The sequence below is a fragment of the Apodemus sylvaticus genome, chromosome 20, assembly GCF_947179515.1.
Source record: "Apodemus sylvaticus chromosome 20, mApoSyl1.1, whole genome shotgun sequence".
NCBI lineage: Eukaryota > Metazoa > Chordata > Mammalia > Rodentia > Muridae > Apodemus > Apodemus sylvaticus.
The window spans coordinates 53,552,232-53,567,527 of NC_067491.1; the positions used below are offsets into that span (position 1 = coordinate 53,552,232).

At 46.0% G+C, this 15,296-nt stretch overlaps 1 protein-coding gene across 1 annotated transcript; it reads left to right on the top strand.

Moving 5' to 3' along the window:
• The first annotated feature begins 572 nt into the window (after window positions 1-572).
• LOC127670348 (alpha-ketoglutarate dehydrogenase component 4-like) lies at window positions 573-1,061 on the top strand. The gene is made up of 2 exons (XM_052164654.1): window positions 573-642; window positions 823-1,061. The coding sequence occupies exons 1-2, from the start codon at window positions 573-575 to the stop codon at window positions 1,059-1,061; spliced, it is 309 nt and encodes a 102-aa protein (XP_052020614.1).
• The last annotated feature ends 14,235 nt before the right edge of the window (window positions 1,062-15,296 follow it).

Below are 15,296 nucleotides of genomic sequence, written 5' to 3' on the forward strand. Positions count from 1 at the left end.
GCATTGGCTTTTCCTGCTTCATAAAAAAAAAGAAGTAGAATTTGTCAATAGCTATATTCCCAGGGTGATTTGTCACCATGCCAGCTTGGCTAAGCAACAGTAGTAACTTCTGTCTGGGGACCACGACCTCCTCAGCCATGGGTTTCTGTCTATATTTACAATATAGACTTTGACCAAACTGCAGGGTAAAGGGCTCCTTTCTCTTCCCACGATTCCTTAAATTACCATGCTTCCTGGGATGTTCCCACAGCCACCATGAAACAGTGTCCTCTGACGATACTGAAACATGTATCCTGACTCAAATTTCTGTCATAAAGATTAGGTCAGTTACTCTGGCTTTAATTCTTTGTTTGGGGTCAAGTCTGCACAGTTTATTATTTGTATGCATGTGTGGTGTATGGAGGTGTTCACAGGACGTGTGTCCTGGTTTCTGTGTTTCGTTTTGTTTTCACTTGATTTAAGCTAGAGTAATCTGGGAAGAGGAAATGCGTCCATCAGACAGCCTATCTGCAAGCGTACGGTGAATTTTCTTGATTAATAATTGTCATGGGACCCCTACTTGGAGGATCATAATGGGCAGCAAGATGGCTTCCGCCACGGGGGTCATGCAGGTAGTGAAGCCACATGCTCCGTTAATAAAATTCCTAACAGCTGGGCAGTGGTGGCACACACCTGTAATCCCAGCCCTCTGGGAGGCAAAGGCAGGCGGATTTCTGAGTGCGAGGCCAGCCTGGTCTACAGAGTGAGCTCCAGGACAGCCAGGGCTACACAGAGAAAACTTGAAGAAACCAAACTCAAAAAACCAAAAAAAGAAAAAAAAAGTTCCTAACAGAGGAGACAAACCTAAACTCAGTGCCTCAGAAGCTTTGGGATCTGCTGTGCCACACGCCCCATCCTCTGTCCCTTCACAGCATTCTAAAGGAAGCATGTCCCCAGATTTACTGATGCATCAGGGGCCACCAGATACTGCAGAAATGATAAAAACATTACCTCGGAAATACAGGAGGAAACCTATGTCTCATGAGGAAATGGAATTTATGCAGCGTGGAGACCCAGAGTGATCGCCGTGGCTGCCGCTTGTCACTAGACAGAGGGATTAACGTTACAATAAAGGACTTCCACGATGTCAAATGAAAAGCCATATATTGAACAACCTTAATAAATGTTCTGTAAGCAGAATGAAAAGAAATTGCAGTGGGAGGAGGGCTCACCCTAAAGTGGCCATCGCCACCTGGACCTGGGTTTATAAGAAAGCAGGTTGAGCCGGGCAGTGGTGGTGCACGCCTTTAATCGCAGCACTTGGGAGGCAGAGGCAGGCGGATTTCTGAGTCTACAGCCTGGTCTACAGAGTGAGTTCCAGGATAGCCAGGGCTACACAGAGAGACCCTGTCTCTTAAAACCAATAAATAAATAAATAAATAAATAAATAAATAAATAAATAAAAAGAAAGCAGGTTGAGCAATCCAGGAGGAGCAAGCCAGGAAACAGTTTCTCCATGCCTTTGTTTTGCTTAGGGTTTTTATTGTTGTGAAGAGACACTATGTGCACAGCAAGTTTGTAAAGGAAAGCATTTAATTGAGGCTCGCTTACAGTTCACAGGTCTAGCCCATTACCATCATGGCAGTGCCCAGACAGACCTGGAGCTGGGAGTTCTACATCGTAATATGCAGAAGCTTATTAAGCTTAATAGCAGAAGCAGCTTGAGCCACACTAGGGATAGCTTGAGCATGTGAGACCCCAAAGCTCACCCCTACAGGGATGCATGTCCTCCAACGAAGCCACGCCCACACCAGCAAAGTCACGCCCACTCCAACAAGGCCACACCCCCTTATAGAGTGCGCTCAATGCAGACCAAGAAGTCCAAGACCGGAGGTTATCCCGACTGTTCCTATTCACCACAGCCTCGCCTCTACTTCAGTTCCTGTCTTCAGGTTCCCGCCTTGACTTCCTGCACTGTCTTCTCTGTGATCAAGTGTGACCTGACAGTTGTAAGATGCAATGTTTCCTAACTTCCCAATATTATTTCAAGGCCATCCCTTTATAACAAGGCAATCTTCACGTTTATGCAAGCTCCCTCCCCACCTTATTTTCTTTTTTGGTTATGAGCCTAGTCTTTGGTGGATAAGCCCACTCTCAGCGCTCTCTCTCTCAGCGCTCTCTCTCTCTCTCTCTCTCTCTCTCTCTTTCTCTCTCTCTCTCTCTCTCTCTTTCTCTCTCTCTCTCTCGGCACTTCTGGTTTTAGTATTTAATTGACATAGTAATAATCATACATATTTATGGGTTGCAGTATGGTGATTTGGTGCACACATATATACTGTATAATGATCAACTCAGGGCAATCAGTGCTTGTGTGTGTGTGTGAGTGTGTATGTGAGTGTGAGTGTGTGTGTCTGTGTGTGAGTGTGTGTGTAAGTGTGTGTGTGAGTGTGTATGTGAGTGTGTGGGGGTGTGTCTGTGTGTGACTGTGTATGTGAGTGTGTGGGTGTGTGTATGAAGGCCAAATATTGATGTCAGTGTCTTCCTTAGTCACTCCACCTTACTTTTAAAATTACATTTAGATTTATTTATTTGTGAGTAGGTGTGCACATGCTGTGATGTGTTCATATGGAAATCAGAGGACAACTTTTAGGATTTAATTCTCTCCTTTCACTACGTGGGTCCTGTGGCAAAGCTTTGGATGGGGACGTATGGTTGAAAATAGCAATAGAGCCTGTTTATGAGGAAAGGGAAAACATTCTTGAGAATGGGAGAGGCCTTGTGAAGTGCCAGGCTGTGTGGTGTGTGGCGACCTTTGTAGATGCACACATGCCTCGGTTACACACAGTCTGCTGCATTAAGCCCAGAGGAGGAAGAACATCTAGCTCCGCCAAGCGACTTTTCTTTTTTTCAAGACAGGGTTTCTCTGTGTAATTCTGGCTGTCCTGGAACTTGCTCTGTAGATTAGGCTGGTTGTGAACTCATAGAGATTCACCTGCCTCTGTCTCTCAACTGCTGGGATTAAAGGCATAAGCCACCACCACCTAGCTGCCAACTGATTTCTTAAATAAAAAAAAAAAAGAAGAAATTCCTTTTTACGTTTATTTAATTTTTCTCTATGTGGGTGCATATATCACAGTGTATGTGTGGAGGAAAACTTGAATTGATTTTGGTCTCACATAATACAAGAGAGACATAATAGAGAGAACTCTCCTTCTATTATGTGAGACCAAAATCAATTCAAGATGTCAATATTGGCAGCAAGTGCCTTTACCTGTTGAATCATCTCAAAAGCCTCTAAAGAGCCATTTATCGACCACCTCTGTGTGAGACCTAGCATATTCATGATCCTTAGTAAATTCCTTTTGGAATGTATAGAGCTATGCCTAGTTCCCACTGACCTGAAGGCAAAGAATATTATCAGGTTCCGTTGGAAGCCCGCAATGAAGAGTTCTCCTTTGCCGCATCCTGTCTGATTCACGTTTCCATCAATGTGTTTTAAAATTATCTTGGTGCCCACAGTGGAACACACCTTTAATTCTAGCATCTAGCAGACGGAAACAGATTAATATCTACAAATTCAAGGCCAGCTACTATATAGGAAATTCGAGGCCAGTCAAGGCTACAGTGAGACCTCAAAAACAAAACAAATCCCAACAATCTTGATTTATGAGTTTTTTTTTGGTTCTATCACTATAAGAATTTCATGAAACTGTTATAACATTAAAATGTGGAATTCAGGGTAGTCTGGATATACAGTCTTCATATTCAGATTATGAATATGCATAGTCACAGTATGACTCCAGAATAAACTGTCCTTTATTCTCTTTGAGATGAAAGCATATTTTAATAACAGATGAGTGCAGTTTGTCAGGGGGTGGCAGCACTGTTGACCTGTGTGAGAGCAGGGTTGTAGCTTAAACTTCAGTCCTTGGAGAGGTGATACTTGGGAGATGAGGATGGTGCTTGTACTGCGCCTGAGAGGGGAGAGGGAGACTTCTTGTTAGAAGAGAAAAGAAGTACAAAGACCCCAGGGCAGGAATTTACTTGGCTGTTCATAAAACCTAGGAAGATGGGGCTGGAGATGGCTCTGTGGTTAAAAGCACTTACCGCTTTTGCAGAGGACCCAAATTTGGCTCACATGGGTGGGGGGTGGGGTTGGGGGGAAGACAGAGACAGAGAGAGACAGAGAAGAGAGAAGCAGACAGACATGCAGTGAGACACAGACACATACACAGACATACGAACACACAGAGTCAGAGAGAGACACACAGAGATAGAGACCGATACAGAGACACCAAGTGACACACAGAGAGACAGACACTGAAGGAGACATAGACACAGAGACACATGATGAGATTCACATGGAGACAGAGAAAGACAAAGAGAGGCATATAGAGACAGAGAGAGACATAGATAAAGACACACACACAGAGACAGAGTCACAGAGTGACAGAGAGAGAAAGAGAGAGACAGACAGACATGGAGACAGAAAGAGACACACACACAGAAACACACAGAGAAAATCACACAGACAAACGGACACACACACACAGACACGCACACACAGACACACCCATAGACACCCCCCCTCCCACAGAAACCCAGAGAGGGGTGGATGTCAGAGGACAATTATTAGAAGTAGTTCTCTCTTTCCCCGGGTGGGTTTAGGATAGAACTCAGTCTTTCTTGCTGGAAAGCGTCTTTGCCTGTTGGGTCCCATGTCACAGGCCCGGACCCAAGTTCTTAACCCCTTAAGCTGTTATGTGAATAACTCCTGTGAAGAATTGCTTCGTAGGCTATAAATTAATACGTGTGTGACGTGGTTAAATGGCTCAGTGAGTAAGAGCACTTGCTGCATAACCTAATGACCTGAGTTTAATCCAGGGAACCTAGAAGGTGGAAGGAGATAGAATCAGAGAGTCAACTTCCTTATGCTGTCCTCTGACTTCCACACATGCACTGTGGCATGTGCACGCACACACACACACACCCACACACACATCCACCCCATAAATAAAGAAGTGTAAAAAATGAAGTGATGGCTCACTGGCATACACTGAGCATGCATGAAATATTAGGTTATCATTATGTGTGGTAGACTTGTGTATTTTGGGGTGTGTCTGATGTGTGGCCAAGCCCAGGACTCCAAGAAAGAATCTAACACTATTTAACCCCAACCCTCCCTGCTGGGTGTTTGAAAGGCTTGCTGAAGTTGTGGCTTTCTGGCTGGGGATGGCTCTTTTGTATAACAGATGTGACCCAGCCATCAAGCCAGGGTCAATCAGAGATTTGGCGTCTGCATCTCTCCCACGGCCTGCCTGCGAGGGAGCCCAGTGCCCTCCCCGAGATGTCTGTGAATTCCCAGGGCCTCTGTTCTCATGGTTGCATCTTGGCTTAAGTCCCTGCCTGCTGCCCGCTCCTGGGGGCTGTCCTTTATGGGGGGAACCAGCCCCGTTTGTTAATTCTCCCCCAGACCAGCCTTGTTTATGCATCCAATTGCTTGCAAGTCCAGAACTCCTTCAAAAACAGTGCCCTCCCTGACATCCCACCATTCCAAGGGTTCTGACATTGTTTAGCTCCCTCCAGTAAAATCTAGCCTGACAAAGAATTCCAGTGCTGGCAGGAAAAACGTTGCAAAGCTCTTGCATAACACAGCCAAGAGTGTTATGACTGGCTTAGAGCGAAACAGGCTGTTGAGAGATGGGGAAATCTCACTGAGGACACCCAAGGTCAATGGCTGAGTGAGGACGCTGGACAGGCCTTTTCCTTGGCAAGCCAGTGTAAGACTGAGGCTGCGAGTCCAGTCTGCTACAGGACTGACATCAAGGCTTGCTCTCAGATTGAGGTCATGATACGGGGAGATAAGGGGAACTGTTAATCCCAGGCTAGTATCAAAGGATCAGCTGTTCGTGTGTGTGTGTGTGTGTGTGTGTGTGTGTGTGTGTGTGTGTGTGTGTGTGTGTGTGTGTATGTGTATGTTCTTTTTTGGTGGTGGTGGTGGTGGTGGTGGTGAGCTGTAGGAGGAGGCATAAATCCCTATTTGTTATCCTCTGCAGACTGAGGAGATTTCGTAGACTTCAGGGACCTTCACTCAGAACAAAATCGAGATTTGTGGCTGCAAATCAGATAAGACTTTTAGGACTAGCCAGTTTATAAAGCAGAGTTGGAATATAATTATATATATGGGCTGGTGAGCTGGTTTAATTGATAAAGGTGCTTGTAGCCAAGACTGACTTTCCAAGTTCAAATCCTGGGATGCACAAAAAGGTAGAAGGCGAGAACTAAGTCTGCAAAGGTGCCCCTGCTCCCTCCGCCTGCTTCTCTCTCAGTCTCTCTGACCCTGTCATATACATTGTAAAAAAAATAACAAATAAAAATATATGTATAAAGATTTTATTTACTTATTTTAAAATTTATTTTATACATGTGTGTTGTTGGCCCAGACTATAGTAATAGGCTTTTTTTCTGCTGACAAATAAGCCAATTCCAACTGAATTAAAAGTATAAAGGCAGGTTTTGGGGGCATCTCTCTGGTGGGCTCAGTGATCTCAGAGGAGGACAGGACGACGAGGGGGGCACTCACACAAGGAAAGAGAAATGAGAGAAATGGGGGGGGGGGTCTTGCAAAATGTCTGGATTATATTGGGAAGAGCCTGTGCGGGAGAGCCTCTGGGGGAGGGGAGCCCCAGTGGGAAACTTCCTGTGACTGAGGGATGCTGGGAGACCCTGGAGGCCAGGTCCAGTTAAGTAGGCACCTCAGTTACTTGTCCCCTCGTCTGAAATCCAACACACAGCACATGTATAGACCAGAGAACAACCTTCAGGAGTCTTACTGTGGGTTCCAGGCATTCAACTCAGGGTGTCAGGACGGGTGGCAAGCACCTTCAACCACTGCGCCACCTTTGCCAGCCCAAGATTGCTAAATACAGCTGTGCTCATGAGGCCTACGAAGAAGAAAACCACCCAGAAAGCAGACACTCCTGAGAGTATGGGTGTGGCTACTCAAAGAGTCACAAACCATAAGATTCATCTAAGGATGGGTTTGAGCGCCTCACAGGGGAGCCTTAGCAGATCACTGGTTCGTTTTGTCTTTGAGATTTCTCACTCACTGCATCTGGCCTGGAACTCGCAGAGAGTCACTTGCCTCTGCCTCCTGAGTGTTGGGGTCAAAGGTATGTGCCACCCCACCCCCCATATTTAGAATTTGATGGCGTTGTCTTTAAAGGATAGCTGAAGTACCTGGGTGGGGCCTCAGAGGCGTCTGACAGGATTATAATTGATAAGGTAAAGTCTGACTCACAGGGATGGTTTTACAGCAAAGTTAACTGGTTTTTGGTTATTTATTTCTGTTTTTTTAAAGATTCCTAAGCAATGTCTAAGGAAAGGGATAGGGCCCTGCCCAAGCTCGTGTGTATTCAGGGACTGAGCTCGGTTAACCGTTATTTTAATATTGACTCTCTATGTATAAAAGTTCCCATAGCGTTCACTTCCTCTGCTTTCTCACACCCCCATAATTTCTATCCCTTTCTTTTATTGAAAATATCTTATTTTACTCGTGGGTTGTTCTGTCCTTCTGCAAGTCTGGTGCCCTGGGCTGCTCTGGGACTGGGGTTTCAGATGGTTGGGAGCCTCCATGTGGAAACTAGGAACGGGGCCTGGGTACAGCGAAGGAACCGGCAGCATTCTTAACTCTGAGCGATGTCTCCAGCTCCGTCAGCAGTCAGGCATCTGTCTAGCCAATTCCCCAGGGACCCGGTGACAAGACACATTGTCGCCCCTGTGGCATGTCCTCTTGCAGATGCACCACAGGCCCTACAAAAAGCTGAGTTTTTCCTCTCCACACCCCCTTTCCCCCTTCTCCTCCCAGAGGCAGCCTCTGTCCTTCCACTCTTAATAAACCTCCCACATGAGACCTGTGGCATGGCATGATTTTGTTGGAACCTGACACTCAGTTCCATCAGAATTTGCTATTTAGCTGTTAGAAACAAAGACATCATGAATTTTGCAGGCAAATGGATGGAGGTTGAGAATATCACCCTGAGTGACCCTTCATTCTTAACAGCTAACTAGTGTTCCGTTGGGTAGATGTATCATGTTTTCTGTATCCATTCTTCAGTTGAGGGACATTTAAGTTGTGTCCAGTTTTTGGCTGCTGTGAGCATAGTTGAGCAAGTGTCTTTGTGGGAGGTTGGAGCATCGTTAGGATATGTCCAGGAGTTGGATAGCTGGATCTTGAGGTAGAACTATTCCCAGTTTTCTGAGAAATCGTCAAATTGATTTTCAAAGTGGTTGTGCGCATTCGCACTCCCACCGACGATGAAGAAGTGTCTCCCTCCCTCCACATCCTCAACAGCATGTGCTGTCTCTTGGGGTTTTTTTTTTTTTAATCTTAGCCTTTCTGATGGACCCTTGGGGCTCTCAGAGTCTGAACCATCAACCAAAGAACATATATTGGCTGGACCTAGGCCTCCACACATACATGTAGCAGATGTGCAGCTTGCTCCTGATGTGTGTCCCCCAAAACTGGAACGGGGCTCTCCCAAAAGCTCTTACCTGTAGGTGAGATGTGTCCTTCTAGCTGGCTGCCTTATCTGGCCTTAGTGGGAGAGGAAGCACCAGCCTTGTAGAGATTTGAAGTGCAGGGCTGGCCCCCACCCACTCAAAGGAGAAGGGGGAGGGGCAAATGAGGGAAGGATTGTAGGGAGGTGACAAGGAGGGGGGCAGTGAGCAGGATGTAAAGTGAATAATTAAAAAAAATTAAATTAAAAGAAAGGAAAAGAGAATGAAGCACCCTGGGCTGTTCAGGGTGAGCTGGACAAGCTCAGAACTGATCGAACTCTGGGATGGACGAGGGTGTGGGGAGTTTTAGAGAGCTCTATCACACTCGAGTTTGGAAAAAAGGTGGTGTTCTGATAACGGTGGATGGTGTCTCAGTAAAATGGACTGAACTGCACCTAAGGCTGCTTCATCAGTAAAATGGACTGAACTGCACCTAAGGCTGCTTCGTGGGAAGGCTTGCTTGCTTCCTGCATGGTGTGCAATACAATACCGAATGAGCTTGAGTAAAAGTTTGGTATGTGTGAAGGCCATTTGAGATCATTTTGACTGGCCTGCCTCCTATTCCTCCCTCCCTCCCTCCTGTTCCTCCCTCCCTCCCTCCCTCCCTCCCTCCCTCCCTCCCTCCCTCCCTCCCTTCCTCCTCCCCTCCTTCCCTCCCTTCTTCCCTTCTTCCCTTCTTCCCTTCTTTCCTTCCTTCCTTCCCCCTTCCTCCCTCCTTTCCTTCCTTCATTCCTTTCTCCCTCCCTCCCTCCCTCCCTTCCTCCCTTCCTTCCTTCCTTCCTCTTCCCCTCCTTCCCTCCCTTCTTCCCTTTTCTTTCTTCCTTCCCCCTTCCTCCCTTCTTCCCTTCCTTCCTTCCTTCCTTCCTTCCTTCCTTCCTTCCTTCCTTCCTTCCTTCCTTCCTTCCTTCCTTCCTTCCCTCCCTCCCTCCCTCCCTCCCTCCCTCCCTCCCTCCCTCCTTCCTTCCTTCCTTCCTTCCTTCCTTCCTTCCTTCCTCCCTCCCTCCCTTCCTCCCTTTCCTCATTTTTCCCTGCCTATCATGCTAGGAGGTCTATTAGATATATCAAATTGACGTTTTTCAGGTGTGTGTCCTTTGGGATAGAACCCAATGTTTGGCTTACACTAGGCAAATCTTCTGTCTCAACTTCATACCTTCCCCGTCTCAGTGTTTGTTGTTTTTTTTAATGTTTCATGATCAACTCTCATATTGAAATCCACTGAAACCTAACTCCCTAGCCCCTCAAATATACTTAAAATATATTATCTGAAAGATTTTTCAGACAAGAAAATGGTATCATGCTCACTCTTCAGTTTCATCAAGGAAATTCATTCTGATGTAAGACCTTTCCCCCCTAATAATTCCCGGATAGAACCTAGGGCTTTACATAAGCTAGATAGTGCTTGCCTGTAGATAGAGCCCGCCCCCAGGTGCTCACTGTGGACTCTAGGAAGGCACCCCACCACCAAGATACACCTCTAGACTCTTTGTGAATTCTAGGCAGGTGCTGTCCCTGCTGAACCTTGACATACCCTTGAGTCCAGAGCTTCTAATATAGTTAGGTTCTTATGTTTTACAAGTGAGGAGAGAGACACAAATGCCCCAAACCCCGCCCAGGCTCACACAGATAACCAGTGACAACATCGGCATCAGTCCAACGTGGCTGTTTAGTTAGAAACTGATATACAAACTTGAGAAGACTATAATGTTCTTGTGCCCCGTTTGTCTCGTCTGTAAAGTGGGGATAATAATGCCGAGACAGGAGCTAATTCTCTATGAGCAGAAAGGGAAACTGGCCTGTGATGAAAACTGAAAATGTCTCTATATATTGCCATGAGAATAGAAGCCAGGGTTAAAAGATGGGCTAAAGGTTAGAGTGCCAGAGTCTGGAATACCAGTGAAGAAGGCTGGTAGCTGGTATGACTTAAACAAACTGACGGGATAAGAGGAGGGAGAGGATTCTGGGCCAGTGATGTTAGGCTAGCTTTCCCAGAACCCCTGAAGCCCTTGAGAGACATATAAGTCACTCTTGCTCCCTCACACACCAAGACTTCTAATGTAGCTGTTTGTAACAGATTAAGTAGCTATTAAGGCACTGAAAAGATAGCTTTTAAGAAAAGATACTTTAAAGATATCTTAAAAGATAGTTTTTAAAAAATTGTCACATTTATCTACATTCCAAGGGGACCGACTTCCTGGTTCCACCTCCAAGAGTTCTTCATCCCGTTCCCCTTCCTCTTTGCTTCTGAGAGGGTTCTTCCTACCACCCCCATCCCCCTCGACCCCCCTCTCACCCTCATCCCCTTTCCCTGGGGCATCAAGTCTCTACAGGATTAGGCACGTCCTCTCTCCCACTGAGGCCAGACAAGGCAGTCCTCTGCTACAGGTGTGCTGTGGGCCCCGGACCAGCCCATGTGTGCTTTTGGGTTGGTGGCTTAGTCTCTGGGAGCCTACACCTATTGTAGGAGACTGACTACTCCAGAATACCCATAAACAGGGAGCTAAACAGAGACAGCCAAGAAGACAGCTGCTACACCTTTGTGGTTATGACAGGTGATTTCCCTGCCATGGAAGAGTGACAAGGGGACCTCATAAGCGTGAGAACAAAGAATATTAGAGACACGTGCAAGGGCCAAGGAAGCAACTGCAACCACTAACCAACAGCCCCCGGAGTCAAGCTCAGCAGCTGGCAAGGCGGAGGGGCCTCCAGTCAGCCTTAGCTGGGAGGGCAGTACCCCACTCCAACAGGGCACAATCATCCCTGGTTGGTACACAGAGCATGTGTGCCCTGAATTAGCTGGGCTGAGAGTATTAACCAACGAGTTATCTCAACTGCTGTCCACTCTTCGCTATGAGCCTATGGAAACTGTAGATGAGGTAGTGCAATGGCTTTTCTCTCTCCTGGAGATGCTCCCTCACTGCTCTCAGGGGTGTGTTTTGTTTTTCCTTAATCTCTCACCTTTCCTCCATTTTTTAGTTTTCTGTAATTCTTTTTTTAAAATCTTATTGGGGGGGGGTTGAGTCAGGGTCTCTTTCTATAGTTCTGGGTGACCTGTAAGTTCCTAGGTAGACCAGGCTGGCCTCAAACTTGTAGAGATCTGCCCGACACTGGCTCCAGAGTGCTGGAATTAAAGGACTACACCGCTACTCCAGCTCGCAATTCTCCTTAATAAAGCGGGAGTCTGCCTTGTATACACCTGTCGGAGTCGGAATCTTTAACTTTGCTGATGAGACACAGCGAACTCAGATTCATCTTTGGTGACTGAGTACCTGTCTCCTTAGGACTGGAAGTCAGGCACAGATAGGGTTCAAAACGTCCCGTCAGACCCAGAGGCTGCAGTCACCACGACTGCTCTGTGGGAAGTCTGTGCAGAATAAAGTAAAACATGTAGAATTGATTCTTTAGTGTAGTCTTACTTTTATCGGTCAAGGTCTTTGGGTTTTTCAGGGAGGGTCTCCCTTTGTATTGCCCATACTGGTCCTGAACCTGGGGACTCAAATGACCCTCGCGACTTAGCACTGGAATAGATGGAACAATATGCTACTGCACTTTACTGGAAAACAAGCAAGCAAGCAAAAGAACAAGCACATAATATTATCTTATGAGGGCTTTGCTTTAACGTGTCTGCGCGCATGAGAGCAGGACATCAGATTCCTTGGGTTCCCTTGGAACCTAGTTGTCCACTAGGAACTCAATCGGATTCTTTGGGAGAGCAGTCAGTGTAGATTCCTGTTGTTTAAAAATTGGAAACATAGATTAATTCCTTAGCCTGTGTCAGCTATAGAATAGCTCAAACTCAAGTCTGAATTAAAGAACTCTTGCCACCTAGTGGCTTTATGGGGAATAACACAGGTTTTTTTTTCTTTCTTTCTTTTTTTTTTTTTTTAATTTTCTATATTTTTCGTTTACATTCCAAATGATTTCCCCTTTCCAGGTTCCCCCCATCCCCATAAGTCCCATAAGCCCTCTTCTCTCCACCCGTTCTCCAATAAACCCCCTCCTTCTTCTATGTCCTGGTATTCCCCTACAATGCTGCATTAAGCCTTTCCAGGACCAGGGCCCTCTCCTTCCTTCTTCTTGGGAATGATTTGATATGTGAATTGTGTCTTGGGTATTCAGAGCTTCTGGGCTAATATCCACTTATCAGTGACTGCATTTCATATGTGTTCTTTTGTGTTTGGGTTACCTCACTTAGGATGATATTTTCCAGATCCAACCATTTGCCTAAGAATTTCATGAATTCATTGTTTTTAATTGCTGAGTAGTATCCCAAATAACCCTATTAAAAATGGGGTACGGAGCTAAACAAAGAATTTTCACCTAAGAACTTTGAATGGCTGAGAAGCACCTTAATAAATGTCCAGCATCATTAGTCATTAGGGAAATGCAAATCAAAACAACCCTGAGATTTCACCTCACACCAGTCAGAATGGCTAAGATTAAAAACTCAGGAGACAGCAGGTGTTGGCAAGGATGTGAAGAAAGAGGAACACTCCTCCACTGCTGGTGGGGTTGCAAGCTGGTCCAACCACTCTGGAAATCAGTCTGGCTGTTCCTCAGAAAATTGGACATGATATTATCGGAGGACCCTGTTATACCACTCCTGGGCATATACCCAGAGGATTCCCTAGCATGTAATAAGGATACATGCTCCACTATGTTCATAGCAGCCTTATTTATAATAGCCAGAAGCTAGAAAGAACCCAGATGTCCCTCAATGGAGGAATGGATTCAGAAAATGTGCTATATTTACACAATAACACAGTTTTTTAAAAAATTATTTTATTTATTCTTCTCTCATCCATTGCAACCCCAGTCTCTCCTCCCTCCCTCCATTCCTCTCAACCACTTACAACCTCCCCTTTCTCCCTGGTTCACTGCTCTTCCATTTCCCTTCAGAAAAGAGCAGGCCTCCCCGTGATATCAACTGAACTTGTCATAACATGGTGCCTGAACCAGCCATCTTCTGTGACCAGGCTAGCAACCCGGCCATATCTCATATCAATGCTGAAGCAACTTAGCAGGAGAAAATAGGTCCTATAAGAAGGTGAAAGGATGACTGAGACCTCTAGACTCATTGTTAGGATTCCAGTAAAAACCCCAAGCTAAAGAATCACAGAGGGCCTGGCGCAGACTCATGCAGGCTCTGTGGTTGCTGCTTCGGTCTCTGTGGGCCCACGATGAGCCCTGCGTGGTTGGTTCTGTGGACGTGTTCTCCAGCGTCTTCTCCACTTCTGGCGCCTACAGTTGTTCCTCCCCGTCTTCTGTACGGTGCTCCGAGCTCCACCTAAAGTTTGGCTGTTATTCCTGGCATCTTCTGCCAGAGGAACCCTCTCCATGACAATCATGCCAGGAGCAAGTATAGGAGGATAGCATTAGTAAATATTTCATTGGCGTTTTTATTCTTTGGGTCAGTCGTGTTTGGTTCTACCCTAGGTCTCTGAGTCATCCGGTTTTTGGATCCTGGCCATTTAGGCAGTGTCTCTCACCATCTCCCTCTTGTGGTGTGGTCCTCAGGTTAGACCAGTCGTTGGTTGGGCATTCCCACAGGCTCCGAGCCACCATTGCCCCAGATCATCTTGTAGGCAGGGCAGGTTGTGGGTTATAGATTTTTATGGCTGGGTTGGTGTCCCACTCCTATCACTAGGTGTCTAACCTGATCACAGAAGATGGCTGGTTCAGGCACCATGTCCTCCATCACTAGGAGTCCTCACTGGGTTCAACCTCATAGGTTGCAGGGACTTTCCACTACACTAAGTTTCCATATTGCTCCTTAAATGTCCACCTATTTCAGTCATCTCTCCTGTACTCTCTCCCTCCATCCCTTCCTTCCCTACTTGAGCCCTCTGTTCCCACTCCCATCCGCCCCTAGTCCACGCACAGAATCTACTCTATTTCTCCTTCCCAGGGAGATCTGTGTGCCACCACGGGACTTCTCTTTATTTAACTTCTCTGGATCTGCTGATAGTAGTGTGATTATCCTTTATTTAACAGCTATTATCAATATTATATCACATTTGTCTTTCTGGGCCGGGGTTGCTCACTCGGGATGATTTTTTTCCCCTAGTTCCATCCATTTGCCTGTAAATTTCATGATGTCATTTCTTTTTTTAACAGCTGAGTAAATACTCCATTGTGTAAATGTCTTAGTTAGGGTTTTACTGCTATAAACAGACACCGTGACCAAGGCAACATTTAATTGGGTCTGGCTCACAGGGTCAGAGGCTCAGTCCATTATCATTAAGGCAGGAGCATGGCAGCATCCAGGCAGGCATGGTGCAGGAGGAGCTGAGAGTTCTATATCTTTATCTGAAGGCTACTAGCAGAATTCTGACTTCTAGGAAGCTGGGACAAGGGTATTGAAGCCCTTACCCACAGTGACACAGACACACAGTGTCACACATAGTGACAATGACAACAGGGCTATACCTCCTAATAGTGCCACTCCCTGGGCATATACAAATCATCACATCCCACTCCCCATAAGCTTATTCAAACACTTCAGTCTGTGGGGCCATATCTAGACATAGTATAATAAAAATCATATTTAGTCCAACTTCCAAAGCCGCCATGGTCTGTAGCAGTCTCAACAATGCTAAAAGTCCAAAGTTCAAGGTCTCTTCTGAGATTCATCCAGTCTCTCTTTTTTAAAATATTTTTATTTTCTATATTCTTTGTTTACATTCCAAATGATTTCCCCTTTCCTAGATCCCCCCTCCCCATATGTCCCATAAACCTTCTTCTCTCCACCAATTCTCCAA

Bases quoted from the DNA above. Each gene is read 5' to 3' on its own strand.
- LOC127670348 (XM_052164654.1), top strand. From the start codon at position 573: ATGGGCAGCAAGATGGCTTCCGCCACGGGGGTCATGCAGGTAGTGAAG. The intron at 643-822 runs TCCTAACAGCTG...AGAAAAAAAAAG, and splicing joins ACATGCTCCGTTAATAAAAT to TTCCTAACAGAGGAGACAAA.